General features: G+C 40.4%; 4 protein-coding genes across 8 annotated transcripts in view; 2 read left to right on the top strand and 2 right to left on the bottom strand.

Moving 5' to 3' along the window:
• Nucleotides 1–85: 85 nt before the first annotated feature.
• On the top strand, nucleotides 86–5,580 carry LOC133839492 (zinc finger protein 91). Its single transcript, XM_062271082.1, has 5 exons — nucleotides 86–329; nucleotides 384–715; nucleotides 973–1,065; nucleotides 1,124–2,687; nucleotides 2,747–5,580. The coding sequence occupies exons 1-5, from the start codon at nucleotides 201–203 to the stop codon at nucleotides 5,009–5,011; spliced, it is 4,383 nt and encodes a 1,460-aa protein (XP_062127066.1). The 5' UTR covers nucleotides 86–200; the 3' UTR covers nucleotides 5,012–5,580.
• LOC133839494 (uncharacterized) lies at nucleotides 5,274–10,044 on the top strand. 3 transcript variants are annotated; one of them, XM_062271083.1, is made up of 6 exons: nucleotides 5,274–5,580; nucleotides 5,793–6,253; nucleotides 6,319–6,390; nucleotides 6,452–6,800; nucleotides 6,856–9,538; nucleotides 9,604–10,044. In XM_062271083.1, the coding sequence occupies exons 1-6, from the start codon at nucleotides 5,418–5,420 to the stop codon at nucleotides 9,806–9,808; spliced, it is 3,933 nt and encodes a 1,310-aa protein (XP_062127067.1). In that variant the 5' UTR covers nucleotides 5,274–5,417; the 3' UTR covers nucleotides 9,809–10,044. The 3 variants fall into 3 exon arrangements, with proteins under 3 accessions (XP_062127067.1, XP_062127069.1, XP_062127068.1); XM_062271085.1 differs by lacking the exon at nucleotides 9,604–10,044 and having other exon boundaries at nucleotides 6,856–7,395; nucleotides 7,476–7,625; XM_062271084.1 differs by lacking the exons at nucleotides 5,274–5,580; nucleotides 5,793–6,253; nucleotides 6,319–6,390; nucleotides 6,452–6,800 and having other exon boundaries at nucleotides 7,143–7,395; nucleotides 7,476–9,538.
• A 28-nt stretch (nucleotides 10,045–10,072) lies between these two features.
• On the bottom strand, nucleotides 10,073–12,236 carry LOC133839495 (myogenesis-regulating glycosidase). The gene is made up of 2 exons (XM_062271086.1): nucleotides 10,450–12,236; nucleotides 10,073–10,384 (listed from the first exon to the last, which is right to left on the bottom strand). Exons 1-2 carry the CDS (start codon nucleotides 12,215–12,217, stop codon nucleotides 10,182–10,184), a joined length of 1,971 nt encoding a protein of 656 aa, XP_062127070.1. The 5' UTR covers nucleotides 12,218–12,236; the 3' UTR covers nucleotides 10,073–10,181.
• Nucleotides 12,237–20,365: 8,129 nt separating this feature from the next.
• LOC133838859 (furin-like protease 1) overlaps nucleotides 20,366–26,290 on the bottom strand; it is a 174,930-nt gene continuing 169,005 nt past the window's right edge. For all 3 annotated transcript variants that reach the window (XM_062270088.1, XM_062270089.1, XM_062270091.1), the window contains 2 exons: nucleotides 25,504–25,579; nucleotides 20,366–21,365 (listed from right to left, as the gene is read on the bottom strand). In XM_062270088.1, the coding sequence (XP_062126072.1) occupies nucleotides 20,614–21,365; nucleotides 25,504–25,579 (828 nt within the window). In that variant the 3' untranslated portion in view covers nucleotides 20,366–20,613. The remainder of the gene's footprint in view (nucleotides 21,366–25,503; nucleotides 25,580–26,290) is intronic.

The following is a 26,290-nucleotide window of genomic DNA, read 5'->3' as shown; positions in this document are numbered from 1 at the left end:
TTTTGTAATTTAAACAATTGTTACATGCAAAGTGCACAAACGGTGCTGCCAGGGCTGCAAAATATCAATCAGCTGTTCAGTGTTTACATATATCTGCCCTTGTCGCAGCCACAACAACAGCTGTTGTTTATAGCTATACATATTTTATTTTTACCGTGCATAATATAATGTTTTTATACTGAATAAGAAAATAAAACAACATGTTGCCGACTGATATATGCCGCACATGTGCGCTGCACAATGTTAAATTGTTGGCGCTTTCAACACGCAACGCGAAATATGCGAATAAAAGTTGGTGCGACATTTTGCATGAATTAACACAAAATGATGTACGTAAAATGTCAATTTCAAAGTGCACTTGCTAACTGTGAATATTATTTTAGCCCTTAATGGAACAGCTGGATGACAATCTACCACAGTATCTATGTGACGACTGTCTACGTAAGCTGGAAGATGCTTACGCATTTGTGTTACAAGCTCGCCAGGTACACGAGCAGCTATTGCATAAACTACACAAAGAATTGCAGTGCCTCGATGAGGCTCCAATCGACATTGCAACGAATGAGATTAAGAGCGAAACAGATCTTGCTTTGGAGCAGATAGATAATGCAGCAGCAGCATTGGATGTTGCTAGTGGGGAAGCGATTGGTGCAGCTCTTAAAAAACAGCCAGAAAGCGACAGCGACTGCAATGTTGGCGAAACTGAATCAGTTGAGTAAGTATACATATATATATATACACACAACTATATATTAACTATGCCTTCTAAGTTTATTTGAAGATTGTACTATTAGGATTTCTTCGACCCTATAAAAATTATAGTATAAGTTATCTACTGTATCACAGCTATACATTAAGTTTTCCCACTAATTTATATTAATAATGCAATTGCCTTGAACTCATATTAAGCTCTTTTGAATGCAGCTTCTTGTTTACTAATTTATTTTTTGTCACTATCTGTCGACTTTCCAGAGCCAGAGGCAACGTGCTAGACTTGAAGACAACGCAGCTGAGACGCAGCAATCGTAAACCAAAACTTGCTACTGACAGCGAGAATGAAGAGACGTAAGTGGATGATAATAAAAGATTTAATAAACTAACTTATCGCCTCTCTTTAATGCAGTTCAGATTTTAAAGCAATGCCGCTAAAGCGTCGTCGCGGGCGTCCAGCGCGTGTTTCGAAAAAGGAAGCCATCAACAAAGACGGACGACACGTCTGCGATGTGTGTGGCAAGACCTTCTCGTGGCACCGCGATATGCAACGACACGCACGCGTTCATTACGAGCAGGCTGCCTACGAGTGCGATTCATGTGGCAAGCGTTTTCTACGCAAGGATAAATATACTTTCCATCTGCGATCGCATGAGAAACGCCAGGCCAAGGATGCACCAACAACTTTACCGCAGGGCGACGAGTGGCGGTTTGCAGAGCGCCTTTATAGCTCGGCGCGTTTGAAGCGAATCGAGTGCAAGTTATGCGACTTGAAGTGCCATCGAATTCAGGAGCTTCGCGAGCACCTCACGAATCACCATGTCAACATCGAGTCACTGTGCAATCTGAACAATAATAGCGATGTTATTAGGGAACATTTTGATAACCAAATGTCGAATTTGGAACAGATAAAGCAACAGGTGTGCTCAGAGATTGCCACCGGAAGCGATCAACTTGACAAGTACTGTGTGATAATAAATGCGCATGGCTACGAACTCAGTTTAAATGACTCTGATGAAGAGTTAGCTGATACAACTCCGGCATATCAATGCTTGCCCTGCAATATTTCCTTTACACGCAAACATCACCTTATTCGGCACACGCTAGAGGAGCACACTCAGACTCCTTTGCATCGTTGCAACACTTGTCAAATTGGGTTTGTGTGCGAGATTCTGCTGGAACAGCATCAACGCACCCAGTGCCAGAATCAATTGAAACGTCACAGCTGTCCAAACTGTCCAGGCAAATTCATCTGGCTGCAGAATCTAAAGCAACACGCGTGCTTAAAGAAGACGGATCAAGAACGCCAATTCCAATGTTGTCTGTGTGATGACCAACTACACAGCATGTCCGCTCTCCGGTCGCATCTACTTCAGCATGGCGATGGAGCAAGCGGCATTGACGCTAATCAAACTGCTGCCTACTTTCGTTCTAATTATCCGGATGGTGTGACTTGTAGTCAGGAGGAGCTCAGCACACGCATTGCAAGCGATTTCAAGGTACAGGATTATGGGCAATACTTTAATGCGTGCTCAGGCAGCGGTCGCGAGTTGGATTTCTTTGCATCGGACACAGAACTAAGTGATGTTGAGCAGCTAACCACATCGACGTCTACTCTACATTCATGTACGTTGTGTGGTGTAGCCACAGCTCGACTCGGTCAACTGCTGAGGCATCAAGAGGATCATCACAGCGAAGTCACGAACTATTTACCTCATGTTTGTAATAAATGTGGTTTGGGATTCGTGGCAGAGTCTTTACTGCAACAACATCTGCGACGGATTTGCGACAAACGACATGCAAACTTTCATTGTGAGCCATGTAATCTGCATTTCATCTGGCAAACGAATTATGAGCGGCATATGGCGATCAAGCACGAGGTGGACACAGAGGAGGATCAAGAGCAGACCCACAATACTAGATTGAGAAGCAAACGACAACAAGCTGCTAAACTGCAGTGCAACCAATGTGAAAAGGTTAATGAAATTATAACTGAAATATTTTATATAATAATTGTACTAATATTATTCTATAGGTCTTTATATGGCCAAAGGATCTAACGCGTCACAAGCGCATTCATCAGCCGCAGGCATCGGCACAGTTCGAGTGCAGTTTTTGTGAGCGCAAGTTTCATCGCAAGGATGGCCTAAAGTCTCATCTTCGTGTACACGGCGAACAGCAGCTAGAGGCGCCGCTCGCTCCTGTGGAGCAAATGGATGCAAGTGTGCTACAGCGAATGCCAGCAGTGTTGACCCAGCTGTGTCGTCCAAATGGCTGCAAGCAGATTCAGTGTATGATCTGTCTATCGCAACACACAAAGATCTCTGATTTGCGAGCGCATTTGATGAAGCATCAGATAAGCGTGGAGTTCGTAGGGGAGCGAGGCAAACCGGAGAGCATTTCAAGCATTAGCCGCGGTCTGTATCCGGAGCTGGCGACACCACTGGATAAGCAGCAATTGATTGAGCGCATACAGCGTGATCTGGGCAAAGGTATTGAGTTGGAGAGATTCGTTTCGATCACGAACGAGGCAGCGATTGAGCTCAGTCTTGACAGCAGTGAAACTGAAACGGATTCAGACTCTATCGAATCGCAACAAACTGATACTGGACGTCAATACAATTGTGACCTATGTCAACTGCAATTGACGCGCAAACATCAACTCTATGCCCATCAGCTGCAACAGCACACTTGGCAAGAGGCGACGCTCGTCTGTTCACATTGCCAGGCCAAGTTTGTCAATGAGCAGCTGCTGGAGCATCATTATCGCACTCTCTGTCGCAATGGTCAAAAGCGTTTTCTATGCCGCAAGTGTCCACTGCGCTTTCGCTGGCGAGACAATCTCAAGTTGCACATCGACGTGGCACATCAAGAAGTGGCTGGAGCACAGTCAAGCATTCAAGGCATTCAATTGAATACGACAAGTCTTTTGCCAATTGTGAGCTACGATTGTCAAGAGTGCAACCGCAGCTTCAAAATGCAAAAGGATCTCACTCGCCACACTCTAATGCATGCCCAGGACTCCAGCATTTATCGATGTCGGTGGTGTGCTCGCCGTTTCTATCGCGAAACCAATCTGCTGCAGCACATCGAACGCCATGGCATCAATGCCGCTCAGCTGCCTTATGCCGAAGCCCTCCTCAATGCCAGTCGCCATCCGCATGGTCAAAAGTGCATCCAATGCAAGGTGTGCGATATGCGCTTTCCAACAATTGCCTTATTGCGTACACACTTGATGTCCACGCCCAATGGTAGTCATCATGATATCGGCTCGATGCTCAACTATTCCATCACTAATCAGCTGGGCTATGAGTTGCATTTGGAAGACTCGGAAACGGATGAGGAGGCCAAGCCTCCGGGCGTACCTACGCACTACACTTGCGGCATGTGCCAGCTGCGTTGTGTGCGCAAATATGAGCTCTACCAGCACCAGCAGGCAATGCATCGACTGGAACGCATTGCCGATGGATGTGATAAATGCATCTACAAGAGTGTTTCCTCCGATCTGATTGCCTATCATCGTCGCGTGCTGTGTGATAACACAGAAAAGAAATTTAAGTGCGTTAAATGTGGCTACAAGTTCATGTGGGAGACGAACTTGTTGCAACACATCCAGCTGCAACATCCCAGCAACGACAGTCAGCAGGTGGAGGAGATACCACAATCACTGGAGTTGACTGCAGCTGAAAGTCAGGTCTTTCAGTGTGGCCAGTGTCCACGAAAATACAATCGCAAGGATCGGCTAACAGCACATGTTAAGAAGTGCCATGCACCAGGAGCCGTGAGCCAAACGGGAGGAAATGTACCCAAAGCAGCAAAGGCTGCAGCAAATGTGGCTAAACAGCACAAAAGTTTCCTCTGTGCCTTTTGCGGCAAGGCGGTCAGCTCCTCTTCGAATCTCATCATACACATACGTCGGCATACCGGCGAGAAGCCATTCAAGTGTGACTTCTGCGACATGGCGTTTCCTCGCTCCTCCGATCTGCAGTGCCATCGCCGCACTCACACTGGAGAACGGCCTCATGTTTGCACTGTGTGCCAAAAGGGATTCGCCCGCTCCTACAAGCTGCAGCAGCACATGCGTATTCACAATGGCGAACGTCCCTACAAATGTACCTATTGTGACAAGAGTTTCACTCAGTCCAATGATCTAACGTTGCATATACGACGGCACACGGGTGAGCGACCTTATCAATGTGAGACGTGCGGGGAACGCTTCATTCAGGGCACAGCACTCAAGAATCATAGATTACAGAACGGACATTTCGAAACCTCAGATTCCTTGGCTAAAAATAATTAGCTGTCACTCTAAATGTTATTAAAAAAAAATATGTAACAGACATAAAAATGAAAATATAAAAAATGATATATGAATTTAAATTATTACCGCTTTTTTATTAAAGTGTAACTCCCGATTTATTACAATGCAACCCTTGATCGATAACCATTAGTGAAAAATTATCGTTTTGTTGAATATAACCGTTGTCATGGCGACAGTTGAAAGTGCCGAACAAAGTTTGCCGGGTGTTTGTTGTCCTTGTGTGACAATTAAGCAGCAGCAAAATAAGAAAAACCATAAAAGCAAACTTAAGTTATATTAGAAATTATAGATCATCAGCAAACACCAAATACCAGTTAAATTCTAATCAGTTGAGTGCATTGTTACAAGTTTTGTTTTTAGATTTGTTTTAAATTACTGAGTTCAAATGTACAGTGCAGATAAAACAATTCAGTCCGCCATGGTTAATAAGTCCAATAACAAGCAGCAACAACAGCAGCGGCCATTGGCTGCAACAGATCGAAGCAGCATGAATCCTAGCGGCAGCTTTGTAGACAACACATTTTGTGTTGTCCTCCATGTGGTTGAAGGTGAGTCCCGACCTCTGCATTGTTATAATACCCGCTATCCATCACAGCTCTGTTACTTAGCATTTTATGTTAATTTAAGTCTTGCCACCGTCTCTTGGCTGCAATGTAAATGTTAAGAGCGATATAAATTACAGTTTTAGAGGCACTGAAGATGGGTGTCGGGTATTTTGTAGCACTTGTACATCCTATTAAATTTAGAATTCGGTTAACAGCAATAAATTTCTATGGGCGTGAGATGCGTGAAGGCGAACGAGATCAGATTGTTATGAATGCTGCACTTAATTCGGTGGACTTTGAGGTTGAGGGTACACCTTCGGTCACCACGGAAACAATCATATTCAACAGCAACTGCATTTGGGAATGCGACATGGCGGGAATCAAACGGATCAAGACCGATCATCGACCTGTAAAGGTCACTTTCTTTGCCTCCAATTCCGCCAGTTCATCCCGCAAGACAATTGGATCGCTGTTGCTTCCGGTGCGGGGAATTCCTGTGCTGGGCCTGGGTGGCAACAACAGCCCATTGCAGCTGAAAATGTTCTGGCACAAATTGATCTGCATCAGCAGCGAGTTTCGATCTCACAAGCCGGAAGTCTTGCTTATGCTGGCCATCATCAAAAAGTCATTGCTGCACACCAAAGACTTTAAGCATTTGATGGTCTTCAATAACGCAGTGAGTGGCTATCATTAACTGGCTTATGTATATCTTTAGCTTTCTAAGAATTTTCCTTTTAACAGGAGAAACAACCGCGTGGTCCACCGCTGCAGTCGCCAGGACACTCAATCACAGCTAACATGTTGCAGTCGCAGGTATATAATTGAAGCCCAGTTAACAACAAAGTAATTTATTTACATATGAAACTTTCTGCAGGCTAATGTGTATGTTCAGTCATTGGTGCAATTGGGTTTGCTGCAGGTGGGAAACAATCCTCTTGTTGACTGTGACATCATTGAAGTTGTGCTGCAATTTAAGCAACTCAAAAACCTCAACAGGTTTGTTAAATCAATATTTCAAGGCAAGGATGTGGACACAGTTCTCCTCATGTTCGACTTTGTTGGCAACGTCACCAATATTGAGTTGAAGCTAAATGAATCGGATTGCTATACACTGGACGATGTGTTGGGCTTGCGTTTTAAGTCGTCGCTAAACAGCATTCGGCTCTATTTTCAGCGTATTTTCTACTTACCTATTAACATGTATATAAAGGGAACTTCAATAGGTAAGCTAACGTTCCTTATTCCCGAATTGTATCGTTAAAATTAATTTGCTTGTAGCTAACTATCGTATGGACTTTGGTAAAATGCTGCCATCCGATTTGTACTTTTCCGATCAACGAAAGTATATGCAAAGCGGTAGCTTTGCCTTTGAGCGCTTTGGTCGGATGGGCAGCGCACGCGAGCTGAAGCCTATCATGGACTACACATTCTCAGTGGACATCCAGGAAGTGTGCTGGCGTCAGCAAGGCGGTCAATCCAATGTGCCACAGCAAGAACAGCAACAGTCCGATCAGCTTAGTTTGCATTGCGCCACCAGCAAAGCTGTCATACATGAAGTGCCCAAAGATCGGGTCATTGACAATGCTGGGGATTGGCAATCACAGGATCCGGATGGTCATTGCAAGCCCGACACTGTATCTATCAATAGCTTAAATGTTGGTGCTGAATTGTCCGACTCCGATGAACGAGAAAGCCCCGTTGAACCTGCTTTGAGTGATGCCCACGACTCAGATGATGGGGGCGGACACAAGATTCATGGGCGTCGTAAGAAGTTTACAAGACTCGTGGATGCCTTGGAAATCGAGCAACAAGATGCTGGTATACTTGATATGGCTGAGGACATTGATTCCGAAGCTGAGCTTTTAGGGCTTTATAATAATAGCAAGTTCTGTCACCAGATTACAACCGTTGAATATGAGGAGAACGTTCTTCAGAAAACGAAGGAGTGCGTGGAAGTGTCAACAAAAGTTAAACTTCAAGAGACTTCTTCTCAACAGACTAAAAGTAAAAATGAAAACAGAAAAATGCAAATGGACGAAAGTGCATGTCATAAGGAAAATAATAGGTCGGAACGAGTTAAAATTGTTGGAAACAATCCGTGGTTACAATTAGAGAAGGAATACGATCAGAAATCACAAGATACTCCCAAAGATAACCCCAATGAACAGAATATTAAAATGGTGCACAAGTTACGCAGATCTAAAATTATACCAAATGATAAGATGCACTTGGACTTTCCCGAGTCCGACGTGAAAAGTAAAGTGGCAGTCCGAAAGAATATATCAAATGATAAAGCATTAAATGTGGAACCAAATATACTCAGTCAGAGGAAAGGTCTTTTGAAAACCGATGACGAATTGGAGCAATTAGAAGTCGCTGAGATGGCCAAAATTATACATAAATCGTCTAATACGTCGAAGCCATTGTCACAGAATAGATATTTGATGTCTGACGATAGTTTTCTTAAAGCTGAGAATGATATCGAATTGGAATGCGAGTCGCAGAAATCGCAAAACTTAAGGAAGTCTAGGAAAAGATTTGTTGACGGAGACACGGTGGAGGCGGACACCACAACCGACACGGAGATTAAAGAAAAAAGTGGCACGCGAAAGACTAAATCAAAGGTATTCGTTCAAGTAGAGTCCGAAGTTTGTGAGACAGTCATAGATAGGCAACCACAGAAAATGAAACAAATGTCGACATCAAAGGCTGAGCTCAGTTTAAGAGCACGGTGGGTTGAGGTTAATAAGAATCAACGTACTATGTTAGAAGAGACTGAAAGGTTTATTGGAGAAACTATTAAAGGAGCTAACTATCTAACTGAAGAACCATTTTCAGGGAGCTCTACAAGGTCCTCACCTAAGAAATTAGATCGAAACCATGTAAAACCTCGTTCAAAAATAGATATTAAAATGCCGTTAAATGAAGAACAGAATTTAGAACATAAAACAATGAAGAAAAAAGCACCTGATAATATATGTGAGAACTCACAAGAAATGCCACCTCCCACAAATAAACTATTCCCAAAGGCCAGAAGAGGAAATGAAGCTAGAGATTTTGAAAAACTTGGCAGTACTCAAAGTTCCGCACAAAAATCAAGTCGAATTGTTAAGCAATCATTAGCCCATGCACCAGAAGAGTCAACCAGTAAGCAACCTGTCACAAATAGATACACCAAGGAATTGCCAGAGACAGAGTCTAGTGAACTTGAAATGGTTACAACCCAACGAAAGAAAATGCTGAAAAAGAAATCATCAAGAACTGCCAAGTCAGGGGACGAATGCTGCGGCAGTGCTACTTCGAAATCACAATTGGAAGTGGATACACAGTTGTCACGATTTGAGGTTACTGTTCATATGTACGATCAAACGAAGGGAGCTGAGACTACAAAGCAAGTTGTTGACGGGGATGTGAACAACATGAATGAGAGTTTACAACAGATATTGTCTGTCTCTATGGGTCTTCAACGAGAAATGCAACTAAAGGCGTTGGAGTATCTGCGGAGTCTTAGCCAACAACCGTCACAGGTTCGATTAGACAAACATTCACAGTCAACGCCTGTTAATGAGTCGAATAACATGGATGCAAACTATAATGTTAAATTCAAAGAACTAGAAGAGCACATTATCGTGCTTGAGGATCACTTGCGTCAATTTGAAAGTCGTACCTTCAAAATGCAAGAGGAAAACTCAAAATTAGCACAAGAGAAAATGCAGCTTAAGCAACGCATTTGTCACATGGAGCAGCAGATTGAAGCGCTGCGTCACGGGGCAACTAACGGTAATGATCTGAGTCAAATGCTCAACGAGTTGCGCCACCAGAATGTACGTTATAATGATCTTGCCAAGGCAAGGGATCACTACAAAAAGCAATGGAGACATGCGGCCAAGCGAATTCATGTACTTAAACTAGCCATGCATGAGAAGAATGTGCAGCACCAGTACGAGACGCTAGAATCCAAGTAAGTTATATTTTTACTCAACCCTTATTATATTCAATTACAATTTCCAACTTTTTTCATTTAAGCGTTATTAATCTAAAGAGTATTTTGACCCAGGATGCCGATGAGTTTGAGCGAGAATTTGGACGCTTTCGTAACACTACAGTTAGTTTTCCTGGTTCAAACGATTCTTCAGAGCCCTTGCTCAAAGATTATCTGCGCGGATTGTCCCCACAGACACTTGATAAACACATACCTGCAAATAGTGTTGACAGCACTCGAATGCATTAGGCAGTTTCTATCCATCGAAATTAGCGGTGTATCTGGTTATTGGGACATTTTTATCTAATTTAATTTTAACGTTTTTGTTTTGATCAGTTTTAGTTTGTAATTAAAATTGCGATAGATGCTTATTTTGTATTTCTGCTAGAGTCTGTAGTAATATTGCAATTATTATTTATTTCTGATATAACTATAATATAGATGTTATAAATGAATAAATCTTCTGTAACTCGTACCCTTTATAATTTGTTACAAATTAATATACGTGTGCTCTACATAATACTCTTAAAATCTTTAAGATATCAAATGCCATTGTCATTTATTATTAAGCTTGTAACTTATTATAGTTTAAGAATGTTTAAAATAATACTAAGCCTGTAAATTAAACCAAGGTAAAGCCCACTCGCACAAAGTAAGGCAATGTGTTTAGAGGTGCTTCATATTCCATAAGCCAAACGGGACCAGTGTAAACGAGACTGCTGTTGTTGCCGTCAGTCCATTGTCCTTCGGGAAGGTAAATGTCACGATTCGTTGCACCTTCAGTCACCACAGGCGCAGCAATAATGTCATCGCCCAGTAAAAATTCTGTAAGGTAAGGAATCGTTAAAGATTGCGACGTTTATGATTTAGATTGTTAAACATGATATTACCATCGTAGATACCCTGGGCAACTGCATCGGTTGGAGAAATCCACCAGAGCGGCGCATTAACTGGTTCGCCGGTTTCGGTGGCCCGTTTGAAGAGCGTCATGATGTATGGTGTGTAGTCAGAATGCATTTGCGTGAAGGTCTTGCTGATCTCGATGGTTTCGTTGTCAAAATTCCAAGGCACAAAAGAAAACTGCAAGCTGGGCATGAAGACATTGGCCTGCAGCCAGCGCAGGAAGAGTTCTTTGGTGGGCGGCTTCTCGTTGTAACCGTTGCCGCCGATCATGTCTGGCAGCACAAATGGATAACCATTCATATTCATCTGCAGCAGCGATGTGATCAGCGTGACCAGACCATTGTTCCAGCCCCACTCGGAATCCTTATCGACAATGCGCACAAAAATGGGCAAATCCTGAGTATTCTGTCCAGAGCGTACCTCAACCATACTTCCAAATTTAGCCACAGTCCGCACATAGTCGGTAGTGATTTGAAGTGGCGTCAGATATTCATCACCCTGAAGAACCGGATCCGTGGGCACCCAACTGGTCTCGCCCGCATCAAACTTGAAGCTATCAATGCCATCTTCCGTCTGCAGACGCGTCAATCGAGTGGCAAACCAGTCCTGCACTGCCGTCTTTGTAAAGTCGAGATAAGCTGCATCCTTTGGCTGGCTGTTCCACCACTGAGTATCCGCACTACCATCATGATCCAGGACGAGGTAACCAAGTTCCTTGGCTGTCTCATAGATGGCCGTGCAGTTGTTGTTAATGAATGGATGTATCCAAAGAGTAACTCGGAAGCCCAAGGCCTTGAGATCATCGGTTAGCTTTTTAGTGTCTGGGAATTTGTTTGCCCGGAACGTGAGAGCTCCATAGCAATCCTCCCAATCATCGTCAATCTCCAGCTGACTGTTCTCGAAGCCATTGTCGATGATCTGTTGGGCAAAATCACGTACAACCTCATCAGTCACCTCAGCCTTGTACAGCGCCCACGTAGACCAGACGGGATATTGAACCATTCTTTCGTCAGGGTAGCCAGTTGGCTTACCTAGCAGCGTCTGCACGGCGTACATATGCGCCACCTTGGCATTCTTAGCGAAGGCCAATTCGTAACTAAACTTGGCCGATGTCACACGCGTATTGTAAGGAAGCTCGCTGAGAGCGCTCATGCAGAGTTTACCCTCGTATCCAACTGAATTTTGATCAATGAAAAGTGGTGTGGTGTTGTTTACGTAGAGGAAAAAGCCGTCACTGCTCAGCCAATAGCGCTCAGCTACACCCATGTTGCCCAGCTCCTTGGGTACATATGAGAAGTTGCTATACTTCTGCCGTTCCACTGGCCAATAATGTTCCTTCTGCTCTGCGCCCCCATACCAATGTGTGCGACCTATATTGAGAGAAATGCAGTCCTTGGGTTGTGTGCCCTTGACCACTTGGTCACGGGTCACTCTGATATGGCTGATGGTAGAGTTACACTTGACCAACGAGAACTCGATGCTCGTTGTGCCATCGGTTAGCTTGTAGCTGCCAGTTGTGGTTGCCTCTAGATTACTGCTGGTCACAAAGTTGTCCAATGTGACAGTCTGCAGAGTTGTACTGCTTTTCATTACCTCATACTGAAGTTTCTCACCACGGCGCAACCTGACATAGATGTCACTGTTGTTGAACTTAAACCGCTGCTCGATGGTTGAACACGATAGTCCAATCTGTCCGAGGCAGCAAAAGGCGACTCCAGCCAGAATCAGCGCGGTACATGTGACACCCGGTTGCATTTTGAAAAGACTATTCCAGGAGCTAACCTATTGCTGCACTTATATAGGCTCTCAGTTCACAAATAAAGCCCTTGGCCATTGTCAATAATTTCCACTATAGATGTACTTAGAAACCTAACTGATAAGCAACTGATAATTCTCGACTCATCTAAGCTTACTGTTTATGTGGTCAATAGAATGTATTGACGTGCCGATGAGAGCTACTCGATTAAAGTACATTCTTCAAGTATACGCAATCGTAATTGAATAAATAACATCTAATAACATTGTTTTCAAAATGATTCAACTTACTTAATTTGCGGAAGAGATTGCCATTTTTTGGCATTAAAAAATAAAATAAATTAGCATAATGCACGATAGTAGTTCATATTTATGTAAGAGGAGAATATAAAACAAATTGCAAACAAACGGCATTTGTTTTGACCCCCGCAACGACCAAAAAGAGTTGCTTTTGTAGTTGAAATACCAATCCACTACGGGGCATTTTCCATTTTAGCTGGCATTTACAGTGGCGCCAAATGTAAAATTTGAAAGCAAACGAGAAATAGCGTGTTTTGAAAATAACGAACCAAACTGGTTTTCAAAGCAACCGCTTGCTGCTAATTAATGTTCGCCTGGTATTTCAAATATTGATTTGCCACTTTTTAGACTTTCGTGGCGGTTGCTAGAAGCCAACACCAGCAACAACAACAACTATAACATCAATAATTACAACAACAACAACTACTAATTATGATAGTGTTGTTGTTGTCTACTCGATACTGCCACAAACTGCAGAAAAGTTCCAACCCACCAGGAGAAATACCAGGCGAACATAAACCAATAGCGATCAGAAATACAGCAAGTCACTTGTTTGGCGTCTTCATAGGTGTGAGAGATTTGATGAAAACGCCGTTGTATTTTAACTTAACTTTATTGATTATATTAAAAGTATGACTGGTGAAATTGAAAGCACAAATTCAAGTGGCTTCGCCATGAAGTTGGCTGCGATCGATTAACGGGTTGCCCAACTAAACGTTTGGTGTTGCCAGCATATGGGCAATAGGTGGATGACAGAGTTGCCACAGTACTCCCCCTCTAGACACGTCTTTCATAAGTTTTTGTGCACCGAGTCTTTGTGGTTAAGGAATCCTCCGTCTCGTTGCTAGAGTCGTTGCTCTCTAAGTATGCTGGTTTCAGTCTGTCCACTGAAATAGATGTGTCCTTGTCATTCATTCGAATCACAAAAACTCGATCTGAAAGCTTGTCGATCACTTGGTATGGCCCAGAGTATGGTGGCTGCAGCGGTTGCTTCACGGCATCGGTTCTCACAAACACATGGGAACATTCGTGGATGTGCTTGTGAATGAATAGTTTAGGCTTGCTGTGATGTGCTGCCGAGATGGGCTTTAGCGCTTGCATGCTTGTTCGAAATTCACTCACAAATTCAGCTGGTCTTGGCGGCGAATTTAAATCTGCAAAATAATCATTAGGCAGATGAAGTGTACATCCATAAAGCATCTCAGCAGCTGAAGCTTGTAAGTCCTCCTTGATGCAAGTACGGAGGCCAAGGAGGGCGGTAGGAAGCACTTTTAGCCACGGTGTCTCGGAGTCGCACATCAACGCAGCCTTCAGGACCTATGCCAGCGCTCGATCATACCATTTGACTGTGGATGGTACGGAGTTGTATGGATATGATTGCTTCCAACGAGATTCGCTAATGATTTGAAAAGTGCGGATTCAAATTGCGTTCCTTGGTCTGTCGTTATGATCCTTGGACAGCCAAATCGCGCTATCCAGCAGTTCCAAAAAAGCTCTGCAGACAGTTTCCGCAGTCATGTCTCGAAGAGGGACCGCCTCCGGCCAGCGAGAGAATCTGTCAATCATTGTGAGGCAGTACCTGTATCCGTCGACCAGTGGCATAATGATAATGTCCAGATGGACATGCTCGAATCGATGATCTGGAATCGCAATCTTTTCAGGCAGCAATGAATTGTGTTTGTGGATTTTCGCCTTTTTGACATGATAAACAATTCCTTGACCATGACAGGACATCTTTACACATAGAAGGCCACACGTACTTGTGCCGGATTTGTTTAAGCGTTGCTCTGCCGCTAGGGTGTGACAATCCATGTACGTGGGAGAAAATGCGGTGTCGCAATGACTGAGGAATGTATGGACGGACGGATCCGGTCGAAACATCGCAGTACACAAAAACTTCTTTGGTGAGCTCCACAGGTTGCAGCTGCAGCGAAGTTGTTCCATTTAGAAGTGCAGATAACTCGCCGTCTGATGCTTGCGCCTCTTGAATGCTTTTGGCGTCGAGTGATGACGGCATGGATATTGCCGAACCGACATCGCGTTTAAACGCGATAATGCATCTGCAACCACGTTTTCGTCGCCACTCAAATGACAAATTGAGGTTGAAAATTGGGAAATAAAACTAAGATGACGCAATTGGCGAGGTGACGCCTTCTCCGGTCGCTGTGAAAAGGCATAAATTAGGGGCTTATGATCGGTTTTGATCACAAACACTCTTGCTTCCCAACACATGCTTGAAATGTTTTATCGCCTCGTAGATTGCCAGCAATTCGCGGTCGTAGGTGCTGTAGTTGCGTTCTGTACTATTGAGCTTTTTGGAATAAAATCCAAGAGGTTGCCAACCATGTTCAGAGCTCTGCTCCAAAATAGCTCCAATTGCTGTGTCCGATGCGTCACACACCAGGCAGAGATCAGCGCGTGGATTGGGGTAGACGAGCGTGGTTGCGTTTGCCAAGCTTTTTTTGCATTCCAGAAAAGTGTTTATAGTTTCAGGATTCCAATCAATGGGACGCCTGTCATTCTTTTTCATGTTGCGTGTTAAGTCGTTGAGGGGAGCCTGTATTCGCGAAGCGTGAGGGATGCAGCGTCGATAATAATTCAAAATTCCCAGGAATCGGCCCAATTCACAGATTGTGGCTGTGGGAAGTTCAACATCGCGCTTATTCGGTCCTGTGGTGGTTTTATGCCTTTGCTGCTAACCACATAGCCAAGGAACTGTACCTCTGCCTGGGCAAAATTGCATTTGTCTCGGTTGATGACCAATCCATGTGTCTTAAGAATGTTAAGAACATTTTGCACGTGTTGCTTATGCTGTTCTTCCGAGCTCGACATGATGAGAATGTCATCAACATAACAAAACACGTAGTCAATTTCACGGAAGATCTGGTCAATGAACCGCTGGAAGGTTTGCGTTGCATTTTTTAGTCCAAATGGCATAAAAAACAAATTCAATCAAGCCAAATGGAGTGCAAATAGCCGTCTTCTCTATGTCCTCCTGCGCCATGGGAATTTGGTAGTAAGCCTTTTCGAGATCAAGCGTTGTGAAAATTTTCTTATTGTGAAGGCGATCAGCAAAATCCTGAATGTGGAATCGGATAACGGTCTGGAACCGTTATTCCATTCAGCTTGCGGTAATCGCCACAGGCGCGCCAAGATCCATCCTTTTTAGCCACCATGTGCAAGGGACTGGCCCATGGGCTTTTGGAGTAGCGGCAAATTCCCTTATTGAGCGTATTGATTTGCGATTTGGCTTAAGCAAGTTTCTCGCCAGATAATCGTCTAGGTCGCTCAGCTACAGGTGCGCCGCTTGTTTTAATGAAGTGACAAACGTTGTGTGCATGGACTCGCTCGAGAGAAACCATTTTGTCGATCTTTTGCACATCAGCTGACAAATTCGATGACTTGAGTTCCTGCGATTTTTGTAAGTCGTGTGACGGATCAGTGGTGCCATGGTGAGTTGACTTTGAGTTGTCAAGCAATCGTTGTCCACTGACGTCGACGAGGAGATGATGAGCTGCAAGGAAGTCGGCGCCGATTATAGGTGTTTGTACATCAGCGATGATGAATGGCCATGTGAACGAGCGATACAGGGCCAGGTCGAGCTGAAGAGTACAATTTCCGTAGGTTTTGATTGTAGATTGATTAGCGGCATACAGATAAAGTCTGCCGTTGATGCGTGTGTGCGGTGCCATGCTGCGTGGGATCACTGACACCACGGATCCGGAATCAATGAGGAATGATTGGTTTGACAAGCGATCTTTGATGTGAAGACGCCGGTCCAGGCCAATTTGTTGAATGTCGTTTGGAGCTTTGCGGCTGCTGGTGGTTATTGTGCTACCGTTTACCAGCTGAGTCAACGGTAGCATCTCTAGTTTGACGACTGGTAACGTGGACATGCTGGTTGGCACTTGCGTGCATTCTCACCGAATCTAGTGTGGTAGAAACATAGTTTCGAACCGACATCATTAGAGCTATCATGTGGATGCCGTGACAATTGGGCATGTTTTGATTGGCGTAGCTCGCCCTGAAGCTTGTCGACTTTTGTAGTGAGCGCTCGTAATGCCGATGTTACTTCTGACATGCCGGTTTGCTTGCCGCTCAGAACATCAACTTGGTGCTGCTGCTCTGGTAGTGCCGTCGACTCAACAAATGCAGAACCTGGCGCGCTAGCTTCAAGCATTTTATCTGCAATCTCCGCCAATTTGTCAAGGTTGTTCTCGTCCCATACCGAAATGAGCGGTCGGATCGAGTTTGGAAGCTCCGCCAGAAACAACGATCGAATAACTGCCTCGCAGCCCGTGGTTGGTGCTAAGCGCCGCATGTGGTCAAGGATGTCTGACGGTTTCTTGCCAACAGTTTCGCCGCCACGCAAAAGTCTTTTCAGCTTTGAATCAGGTGATTCTGCGAACTTGTCGAGCACGCGCTGCTTTAAAGTGGCATATTTGTTTGTCAGCGGTGGCGATGCGATCAGATCCTCCAGTTTGGCAATGACATCCTCCTCCAAATTCACAAATATAATGTCGAATTTGTTATCGTCAGTGACATTGTTTTGTCGCATTGCGATGACAATCCAGCTGGTTGGCCATGTGACTGCAGTTGCTCGAGTTGCTGTTTCACATCCCGCAGTTGTTCTGCGAGGTTTTGATCGTGTGCCTGCATGTTTGCGTGAAAAAAATTCGTCTTCAGTGTCTTGAGCTTGGAATTGTACTGAACGTAAATTGTAGTTGTGTTTTTGCATTCGGGGTCACCACTTTGGCGTCTTCATAGGTGTGAGAGATTTGATGAAAACGCCGTTGTATTTTAACTTAACTTTATTGATTATATTAAAAGTATGACTGGTGAAATTGAAAGCACAAATTCAAGTGGCTTCGCCATGAAGTTGGCTGCGATCGATTAACGGGTTGCCCAACTAAACGTTTGGTGTTGCCAGCATATGGGCAATAGGTGGATGACAGAGTTGCCACACTTGCTTAATTAGTGGAGCCATCTATCGCAATGTAGATGTAAGCTGCTGCAACCTCAAAGTATACTGCAGAAAATTTTATATTTTTGCAAGACAGACAGACAGACCGAACAGAGTGGACAGAGCGCACTATGTTGAATTTGACCCGTTTTTGTGGCCAAAATTAAAATTTTTGAAATTAACAAGATTTTTGAATGCAGGTTTCTTGTATAATGAAGGTTATTACTATAGAAAGGTATTTTAAAAAAGTGGGCGTGTCAACGCCCACAGAAATCGAAAAAAAAAGCGAATATTTAAAGCAAAAGTTAGAGACCCCAATTTTGGAACACAGGATGAATGTCCTGTTCAAATGCGTCCTGCAAATTTGGTCCAGATCGGATAGAAAATATGGAAGTTATTCAAGAAAAAAAAATCGCAAAGGCTTGACTAAGGGCTTGTTTATCATTTTGCGAAAAGTGACGGTTTTTTCAGGGTTTAACGCAAGTAATCTTAATAGGACAGCAAGATCAACAAATTATGAAAGTGTATATGGCATTTTGTTTCTCGCAAAAGCTGCTTGCTTACGCCACACTTCTAGCAGTTCTGCAATTCTGATCAAAATGTTGCTCCCTAATAATTCAAATTATGCAAAAAGCCGCAAAAAACGCATAATGAGCTTACATATTATGAATTCAGAATTGACAGATCTACAACATGTATATGGACACTCACTGAACAAATTTGAACATTTTAGTTAAAACCTTTTGGAAAGTTCAACTTTCTTTCGAAAAGTGACAAGGGGAGAACACTTGCTAAATATACAAATTGTTAGAAAAATACGAACAAAACCCGCAACATATTAGTATCAACACATAGTAATAACTTGAAGAAGTAATATTCCTTTTGAATTTTATTATTTAATGATTTTTTGTGGAAGATATGCCAATTTGAAATTGCACTGCAAATTTAACATTTAACACTACATGTGGTGTCTGCTTGCAACAGCTTACTTTAACAGCTGTTATTTTAATATTAAACTGTTAAGTTAACATTTTAGGTATACAATATCGCGATTTGATCATTTCTTAACATGCTAACATTAAAAAAAAACGGAATTTTGAATACTTGCGAAAAATGAGTTTTGGCCACGAAAACGGGTCAAATTCAACATAGTGGAGCGGTCAGAGCGGACAGAGCGGATTTTGTTATTCACTTATTTATGTTGAAAGCTATTAATAAAAAAAGAAGTCGTGGATAATAATTTCGCATGTTTGTACTATATGTTAAATGTAAATAATTAATCAAATTGTGTGTGTTTATACTAATATTTTGTAATTTTTTAAAAGCTTTTTAAGCTGGATTTTGAAGAACAATTTTCAACTTTGGAAAGGATTTTGAAAATGAAGTTAGCATAAGTTAGCAATAACTACAACTGTATGTTGTAGTGTTATCAATTCCTAATCCATCAATAGTTGTGTTTTTCTGCATTTTTCCGCACAATTGGCGCAATTCCCATTTTTTTCAGAGAACCTCACGTTTTCCAACACCTGTTTGTGCTCTGTGGGAAATAAAGAGAAGGGCCGTCTAAAGCAATGTTTTGTGAATAACTTCCATGTTTTTGAGTCGATCGGCACAAAATTTGCATTGCACATCCGGGGTAGGATTTATATTATGTCTACCAAGAATAGGGTCTTTTTCTCTAAAATTGCTCAAAATATACAATTTTTTTCAAAACTTTGTGGGTGGAAGGGGCGGGGAAAAATTGTAATGGGCGTGTCGAATTCTGAAACGTAAGTACATATTGGTGTAAAAATTGTATAATACTAACTCCACAGATTTTTGTGAGCGGTAGAGGTGTTGCCACGCCTACTTTTCTATGATACATTTCTTGGGAATATAGTAACATAATACCAAAAACTGCAGCAAAATATCTCTTATGGTTTACTCGTAATATTAAATGCCAGCTAAAATGGAAAGTGTTCCATAATGCAAGCGAACAGAAATGAGCAGCTGGCGGAATAAGCATAAAAATCCAAAATTGTATGCCACACTTTTTCAAAATTTAACTTTTTAAGCTCTGATTGTAATAAGTTTTAATACCCTCGCCTTAAAGTATGCTGTAAGAATTTTTTTTTTTTTTTTTAAGAACTAAGAGGCCTGCTGAGTGAGCAATGCTTTTTACTTGCGGAAGGGGTGAATCCACCTGCTAATCGATCATGTTCGCCTGCTTCAAGTATCAGTTTCCAAGAGTTGTCCCAGAAATATCGACATACCTTGCTGAAGATCAAATGTAATGTTGCCTCTCTTCATATTTATATTTTTTTTTTTCATCATTGATAACTTTGGTATTTAAAAGTACAAAAATTTGGCTCCCTGTTCTCTACCCATAGGGTAGAAGGGTATTATAACTTTGTGCCGGCAGGAAATGTATGTAACAGATAGAAGGAGGCCTCTCCGACCCTATAAAGTATATATACTCTTGATCAGGGTCAACAGCCAAGTCGATCTAGCCATGTCCGTCTGTTGCGAACAGATAAAAATTGTGGAAGTTATTAAAGAAATACTTTTGTATGGGCAAAAACGCCTACTTACGAGGGCTCTTAGTTGCTTTGGCCGACAATCTGGTACATTCTGCCGTCTATGGTATATTTTGAATAGTGTACTATATCGATATACCAAACATACCGTTTGGTGTATTTTTAGTATTTCCGGTATATTTTGAAAATAATACCGCAGTATTTTGCCTTTATTAAAAATGGGTAGCGGGTATCTCACAGTCGAGCTCACTCGACTGTAACTTTCTTACTTGTTTTTTTTTGACACATTTGTGTATTTATTGGTAAGTGATTTTATTTATAATGCGAGCTAACTTACTTCTTTTGAAGCCAAAGAAAACTACAAGTAAATATTAAAAGATATAATTTTTGTAATTCTTGTTGGCTTATTACTATGATAAATATATTTAAATAATAATTTTATACATTTTAAGAAAAGCGGAATAATTTAAATGCATATCGCAAATAGATCGCAGCGAATGTTATGAAATGTCTAACGATTTTTAAATAAAAAACAAGCAATTGCAACTAATAAAAATTGAGTTGTAGCTAAATACAAAAATTGCCTATGACTAATTGTGTTATAAGGATGTTCGCATTTAAGGCACTAGGTGTGTGCTCTCTTCCTCTTCCGCCGGTTCCTCTTCCTCCTCCTCGGCCGCTTCAATTGCATCACTGGGCAGCTTCTGTGGCCACAGTTCATCGTGATATTCAATCACATCGCTTGGAAGATGTGATTTAGCTTTATATATTTCCTCGTCCTCATCGCTGTCGTCTGCAGCCATGAGCGCCACTCGTGTGTATACTTCTTCCTTGGTGGTGCGTCGATAATAAACCATAGCACCGGCCACTGTGACGCCAACTAAGGAGACGATCATGGCAATCATGAGCAATGCTGTACTCCACTGCATGAACTGAATCTTGACAGCGTGCCCTGACTGCTCATCAGCCTGTTCGATGGTGCTGCGTACAACGTAGGCGTAGCAATACGTCTCGTTGGTCTGTGGCAACTTGCGAAGTTGGCTACCCGGAGGACAGGTGCTGCACTGGGAATTGTTTGGTCCGTAGCATCGCAGGCAGCTGGCATCACAGCTGGCGCAGATTTGACTGTGACGTGGTGTCAGAGTCAAAGTGGTGGACTCACGTCGTCGTCGACGCTCCGCTGCCTGCAGAGGATCGTCCTTATCGACAAGACCATTATTATTGATATCCGCGATAGAAGATTCTGTAGAGTTCACATCGCTGTCTGCATCGATGTCATCAAATACGTTATAGTTTAGCTTGGCATACGTATGCAGTGGGCACTCATCGTAGCAGAGATCCTCATAGAAGTAACTGGAATCACGGCACTCTGTGGAGGGCGTCAGATAAGAAACAATTTTAGTTCATATGTCAAATTATATTGGGAACGAAGATAAACACTACATAGAGGAATACCCAATTACCTCCGAAAACAGTGTTGAGAATGGAGAAAAGAACATGAAATATTAATGATCAGTTAGTAGAGTAAAAAAACGATTGAAAATGAAAATTTTGACGAAAATAGAAAGAGAATTAAACAGTGTAACAAAACAAAGGCAACATACGAAATTCAGTGGGTTTGTTTACTCATATTTTCATTCATATTTTCTTTTGTTTTATGTGGTCGGAATAAAATGAAAATCTTGGATCAATAGTCAAGTCTCAACTGAAACTGAAACCGATCTATTAACAACAAAAAGTTCAAAGTATTTATGTATATTTAGGCAAAAGGCAAGCGCAGTAGTCCAAAAAACATGCTCGAATACGAAAATCAGAAAGAAAAAAAATAATTGTAATAAAATAAAATAGTCGGTGAATGTGCGTTTACTGTGCCGAAACCAGTGTTGGAAAGCAGACGATGAGCAGTGCGATGTGAGCGACATATTGAAATCGAGTGTGTGTGTGTTTTGTTAAATAAAAGATGTTACGAGAAGACCAATCAAAATGTGTTAATATCACACAGCAACCAAAATAGAGAAAAAACAAAACTAATTATGTAAGTAAGAGTATTATTTGAGACGTACGAAAAGTACTTTTGGGTTATTAAAAAGCATAATAGCAAATAATACACAAGACAATAGTAAATATTTTACTTAGAAGTTGCATAATTTGTTCAACTAAACTCACCTTTTATTTAAGATACTTATGCGAGAGATATGCTAATACTTAAGATCGTGTTCGAAATCAGATTTGGAGTTGCTTAAAATGTTTTTGGACCACATTCGACTTGCTGCTTAACTAGTTGTTGTTGCATAATAAAGTTTCAGTTCAATTTGAAAATACGTTTCCAATGCATTTATTTATTACTCATAGATAGTTTATATTGATAGATATAGATATATTATATATATATAGATATATATATAAGTATATATACACAAAACATACATAAAAAATTGCTGATTTGAAATAGCGGCCATCGAATCTCATTTACAGTTCTAAATACTTTAATTCAATTTCTTGTTCATTTTCATTTCATTTTTACATTTAAAAAGTTGTTTCGCACAAATTTAGTTCCTTGTCTCGAAATTGGTTTAATTGTTATAGTTTAATGTGTTGTTTAATTGTAATTTTTTTTAATAGCTACCCCAGGCCCTAGTACCACTTGTTCGTTTTATTGTATATATTTATATATCATTATTGTTTAGACTTAAATATTAATTTGGCTTTATTTTTAATTGTTTGTTTTTATTTATTTCGTTTAATAAAGGTTTTGAAAAATATTTAAGCATAAGTACCGCAGCCAGCACTGATAGAGTGTTAGTTTGGAAATTATAAAGATTATAGATCAGATTCAATTGAAATATTTCGATTTATTTGCCTGACTTGGAAAAAGTAGTTATTGAAATTGTTAGTTTTATCTTTTGCTGCTAATTATTGTATGGTAGTTATATGCTTGAAGATTTTTTTTTGTTTGTGGCTAAGTTGTAATTATTGTATTTATTCATTTTTGTTTAGCTTTATTTAATTGAATTTCATTTCGTTTCTTTAAACTTTTGATGTGAGTTTGCTAAGTCCAACAACAACAAATAAACAAACTAAAATATGAATAGTTCTATATGTGATTTCACATTTTACTTATGTTTTGGTTAGTTTATTGTTCGGTTACGATATGATTATTCATTTCAACAAAACAACAACAAACATTTGACCAATTCAAAATTTGTACCAAGTGAAAGCGAAATTTAAAATATAGACAAATCTATACAAAATGATATGTCACTTATTTAAAATTGGAAATTATACAATACTTGTGATTCATTATTGTTGTTGCTTATGTTGTAGTATGAGAGAATTAGAATTAATTATTGCACTCGAGTTGCCATTTGATTTCTTTTATTTAGATTTAGGTTTATTTCCACTTCACAACAGACAAATTAAAACCATATTTTTGCCATGAGTTCAATTTGATTCGGTTTTGCAAACAAGTTTCATTATTTATGCATTGTGGAAAATTGATGAACAACAAATATTTTAACAAAGATATGTGTGTGCATGAGAGTTTTCATTTATTCTGTCGTTCAATTTGAAAAGGTTCGATTTTCTCTGATATGGAAATCAATTAAAATTTATTTTGTTTGGTTTCAGTTTTTATTTATCATATATTATTTATATTTACTCATGTTATGTAAAGCGCACAAAATATGACTATGACTAGAAGCTTTTTGCTCACTTCTGGCATTTCTTTGTTCAAACCTTGTTAATATTTTGTGCACTGATTATTTATTTATAATTATTTAGTTATTGCCTAAGCTCACTAGAAAATTAGCTAATTTCACGTTCTTTATGGTTTTTTTGTTTGTTTTTTTTTTTTCTTTTATGTATCTTTGAAATGTTTATTTCGTTATTATATTGCAACTTTGTTCAAAACTGCAGGAACTTTTTCTATATAAATTGTTACATTTATTTAATTGTTAAATTAATTATATTTTTTTTTGTTTTTGTTGCTTGCCTACGTTAATACTACTCGTACTTGTACCCTACACCCTAGAATTTCATTTTCGTTTACTTTTGCTTTTATTGTTGTTGTTATTATTAATAATAATTGTTTTGTTTTTTTTGTTCAGTTACAGTTACAGTTACAGTTTAAAGTTTAAAGTTTAAAATACAAAAATTTGTTTGCTTTGCTTTGACGCCTTAACACTATGAATTTAATGCAAGTTTCTGCTCGCTAAATTTTAAATCTTTAAATTTTTGTTTTCAGTTACTCATTAAGATTTACGTTTAAATTTACGAAACAGTCTTTTACTATGAATTCTAAACTGTTGTGTTATCATCCATTTGCGAGTGTGGCATTTTAAACAAGAGATATACAATAAGAAAAAACAAATTTAACAAAAATGTAGAAAAAAGTTGCATTTAAGCAGGCAGTGCTGCTCTAACTGTGGCTACTTGGCTGGCCTGGCAAGGTAATCTGAAATGCATATAGTTTATAACATAGCAAATAAGTTTTGTGGGCACTGGGAATGTGCGTAAAGAAGCACTCAGTCAACAGAGCGCATTTCAAACCAATGCATGCAAAACTTGCAGAATAGCAATGCTATTAAAACTTTAGACGATTGATTGATTTGTCGAATTAGCAAATGTATTAACACAAGTGTGTTGAGGGCACTGCAAATGGTGCATTTCAAACTGTGCTGTGACAGTCTCCTTGCAACTGTATGCCAAGACGCAATGCATGCGAAACTAACGAAATGACTTTGGCACGGGGAATATGTAATGAAAATTCAAAGGTACTAAACAAAAAAATAAAAGAAAAACAAACGAAAACAATGAATTACACATAATAATTACAAACAAATTCAACTAAATCCTTAACAATTAAAATATACATGGATATACTAAATTATTGTTTGTTGCTTGTGCGAATCAAAAAGATGAAAATGTGCAAACATTTTCGTTAAACAACCATCATTTTGTTTTTGTATTTGATTTTGTTTTTTTTTTCTTCAGATTTGTTCGTTCTTTTCTCAGCCACGCCTATTTCTTTTGAGTGTGTGTGGGTTTTTGTGTGTATATAGCTACACTTAATACTAAATTTAACTACAAAAAGTTTTAGTATATATTTTTTGGACTTGCAGTGTTTTGTTGTTTCTTTTTTTGTTCTATTTGTTTTTATTACTTTTTTTTTGCATTTTACTTTTGTTTGCTATTGTTGTTTTTGTTGCTTACTTTGCTATTGTTCAATTGTTTTTGTTGCCAGCTTATGAAATGCTTAAGTTAAGCATTAAAATGCTTTTGTTATGTTTGTCATCAAACTTTAAATTGGAATTGAAATTTTTTTGTTTTTGCATCAGTTTAAAAAATTTTTACAGTTGTTTTCTTTATGTTGTTGACTTTTCAAAATTCGTTTTTGAATTATCTAATGATTTGGTTGTTGTTGCCATTGTTGTTGTTGTTGTTGGCGATGGCGTGTTTAAAGTTTAGATAGAAGATTTGTGTTATGAGTAGAAAGATTAAAGACAAACCTAAACATTTCTGATCATTCCACTTGAGGCATGCAGCAGCATTGCTACGATCCTGGGCAACGCCCACTTCGCCCACCTGAAACGAGATACAAAGTTTGTTAATGATTAATATGGATACCACTCGGCGTATGCGTAATATTATCATAAAAATTGTCCGGGGGCTAAAACAAGAAAAAGTTTAGTTCTTAATCGAAATCAATACTTAAATATAGTTTCACAACTAACTTCCAACAGAGATTAAGTCATTTTTGCGCTGGAAACATGCAGACATTCACAGGGAATCATTTATGTAGTGAAATGTACGATTTGCTATGCTTTAAGCATGCCTATTGCATGGCCATTTCATTGAGTCTTAGCGCCATTTTTTGTCAGTCTCTTCGCTCTCGCTCTCACTCTTTCGTAGTCTATCTTCCTCTTGCACTGAGTTTGTCTGACATCCGCTGTGGTTCATTGCATGTTGCCGCGCTGTCTGGCATTTTGGGCATAAGTACTTAAGTATGTATGGCAAGTTATCTGTGTGTCTGTGTGTGTATGTGAGAGTTTATTTATAGCTGTTCTAACCAAAAAGTGTCTGTCTATAACTTGCTGATGTGATGTTTCTCTTACCCCAACCTTATTTGCAACTCGTGTGTATCTTTCGCTCTCTTTCTAGCTTGCTCTAACAGTTGTTTCACATGCGATGACGTCGCGTGTTGCGAGTCAAGCGGCAACAGCAAAAAAAAAGATGCAGAAAAAAAATGGGGAAATGTTTGTTATGCAAAAAGTTTGCTGCCTGCCAAACGGCAAG

Source organism: Drosophila sulfurigaster, chromosome 2R, assembly GCF_023558435.1.
Source record: "Drosophila sulfurigaster albostrigata strain 15112-1811.04 chromosome 2R, ASM2355843v2, whole genome shotgun sequence".
NCBI classification, from domain to species: domain Eukaryota; kingdom Metazoa; phylum Arthropoda; class Insecta; order Diptera; family Drosophilidae; genus Drosophila; species Drosophila sulfurigaster.
The sequence above is the reverse complement of the archived record's forward strand: the minus strand, read 5'-3'. Positions and strand labels throughout refer to the sequence as shown.

Coding starts and splice junctions, on each gene's coding strand:
- LOC133839492 (XM_062271082.1), top strand. CDS start 201: ATGTTGCCGACTGATATATGCCGCACATGTGCGCTGCACAATGTTAAA. Junction 716..972: donor GGCGAAACTGAATCAGTTGA/GTAAGTATACAT, acceptor TCGACTTTCCAG/AGCCAGAGGCAACGTGCTAG. Junction 1,066..1,123: donor GACAGCGAGAATGAAGAGAC/GTAAGTGGATGA, acceptor TCTTTAATGCAG/TTCAGATTTTAAAGCAATGC.
- LOC133839494 (XM_062271083.1), top strand. CDS start 5,418: ATGTACAGTGCAGATAAAACAATTCAGTCCGCCATGGTTAATAAGTCC. Junction 6,254..6,318: donor TGATGGTCTTCAATAACGCA/GTGAGTGGCTAT, acceptor TCCTTTTAACAG/GAGAAACAACCGCGTGGTCC. Junction 6,801..6,855: donor TATAAAGGGAACTTCAATAG/GTAAGCTAACGT, acceptor ATTTGCTTGTAG/CTAACTATCGTATGGACTTT.
- LOC133839495 (XM_062271086.1), bottom strand. CDS start 12,217: ATGCAACCGGGTGTCACATGTACCGCGCTGATTCTGGCTGGAGTCGCC. Junction 10,385..10,449: donor TGCCCAGGGTATCTACGATG/GTAATATCATGT, acceptor CTTACCTTACAG/AATTTTTACTGGGCGATGAC.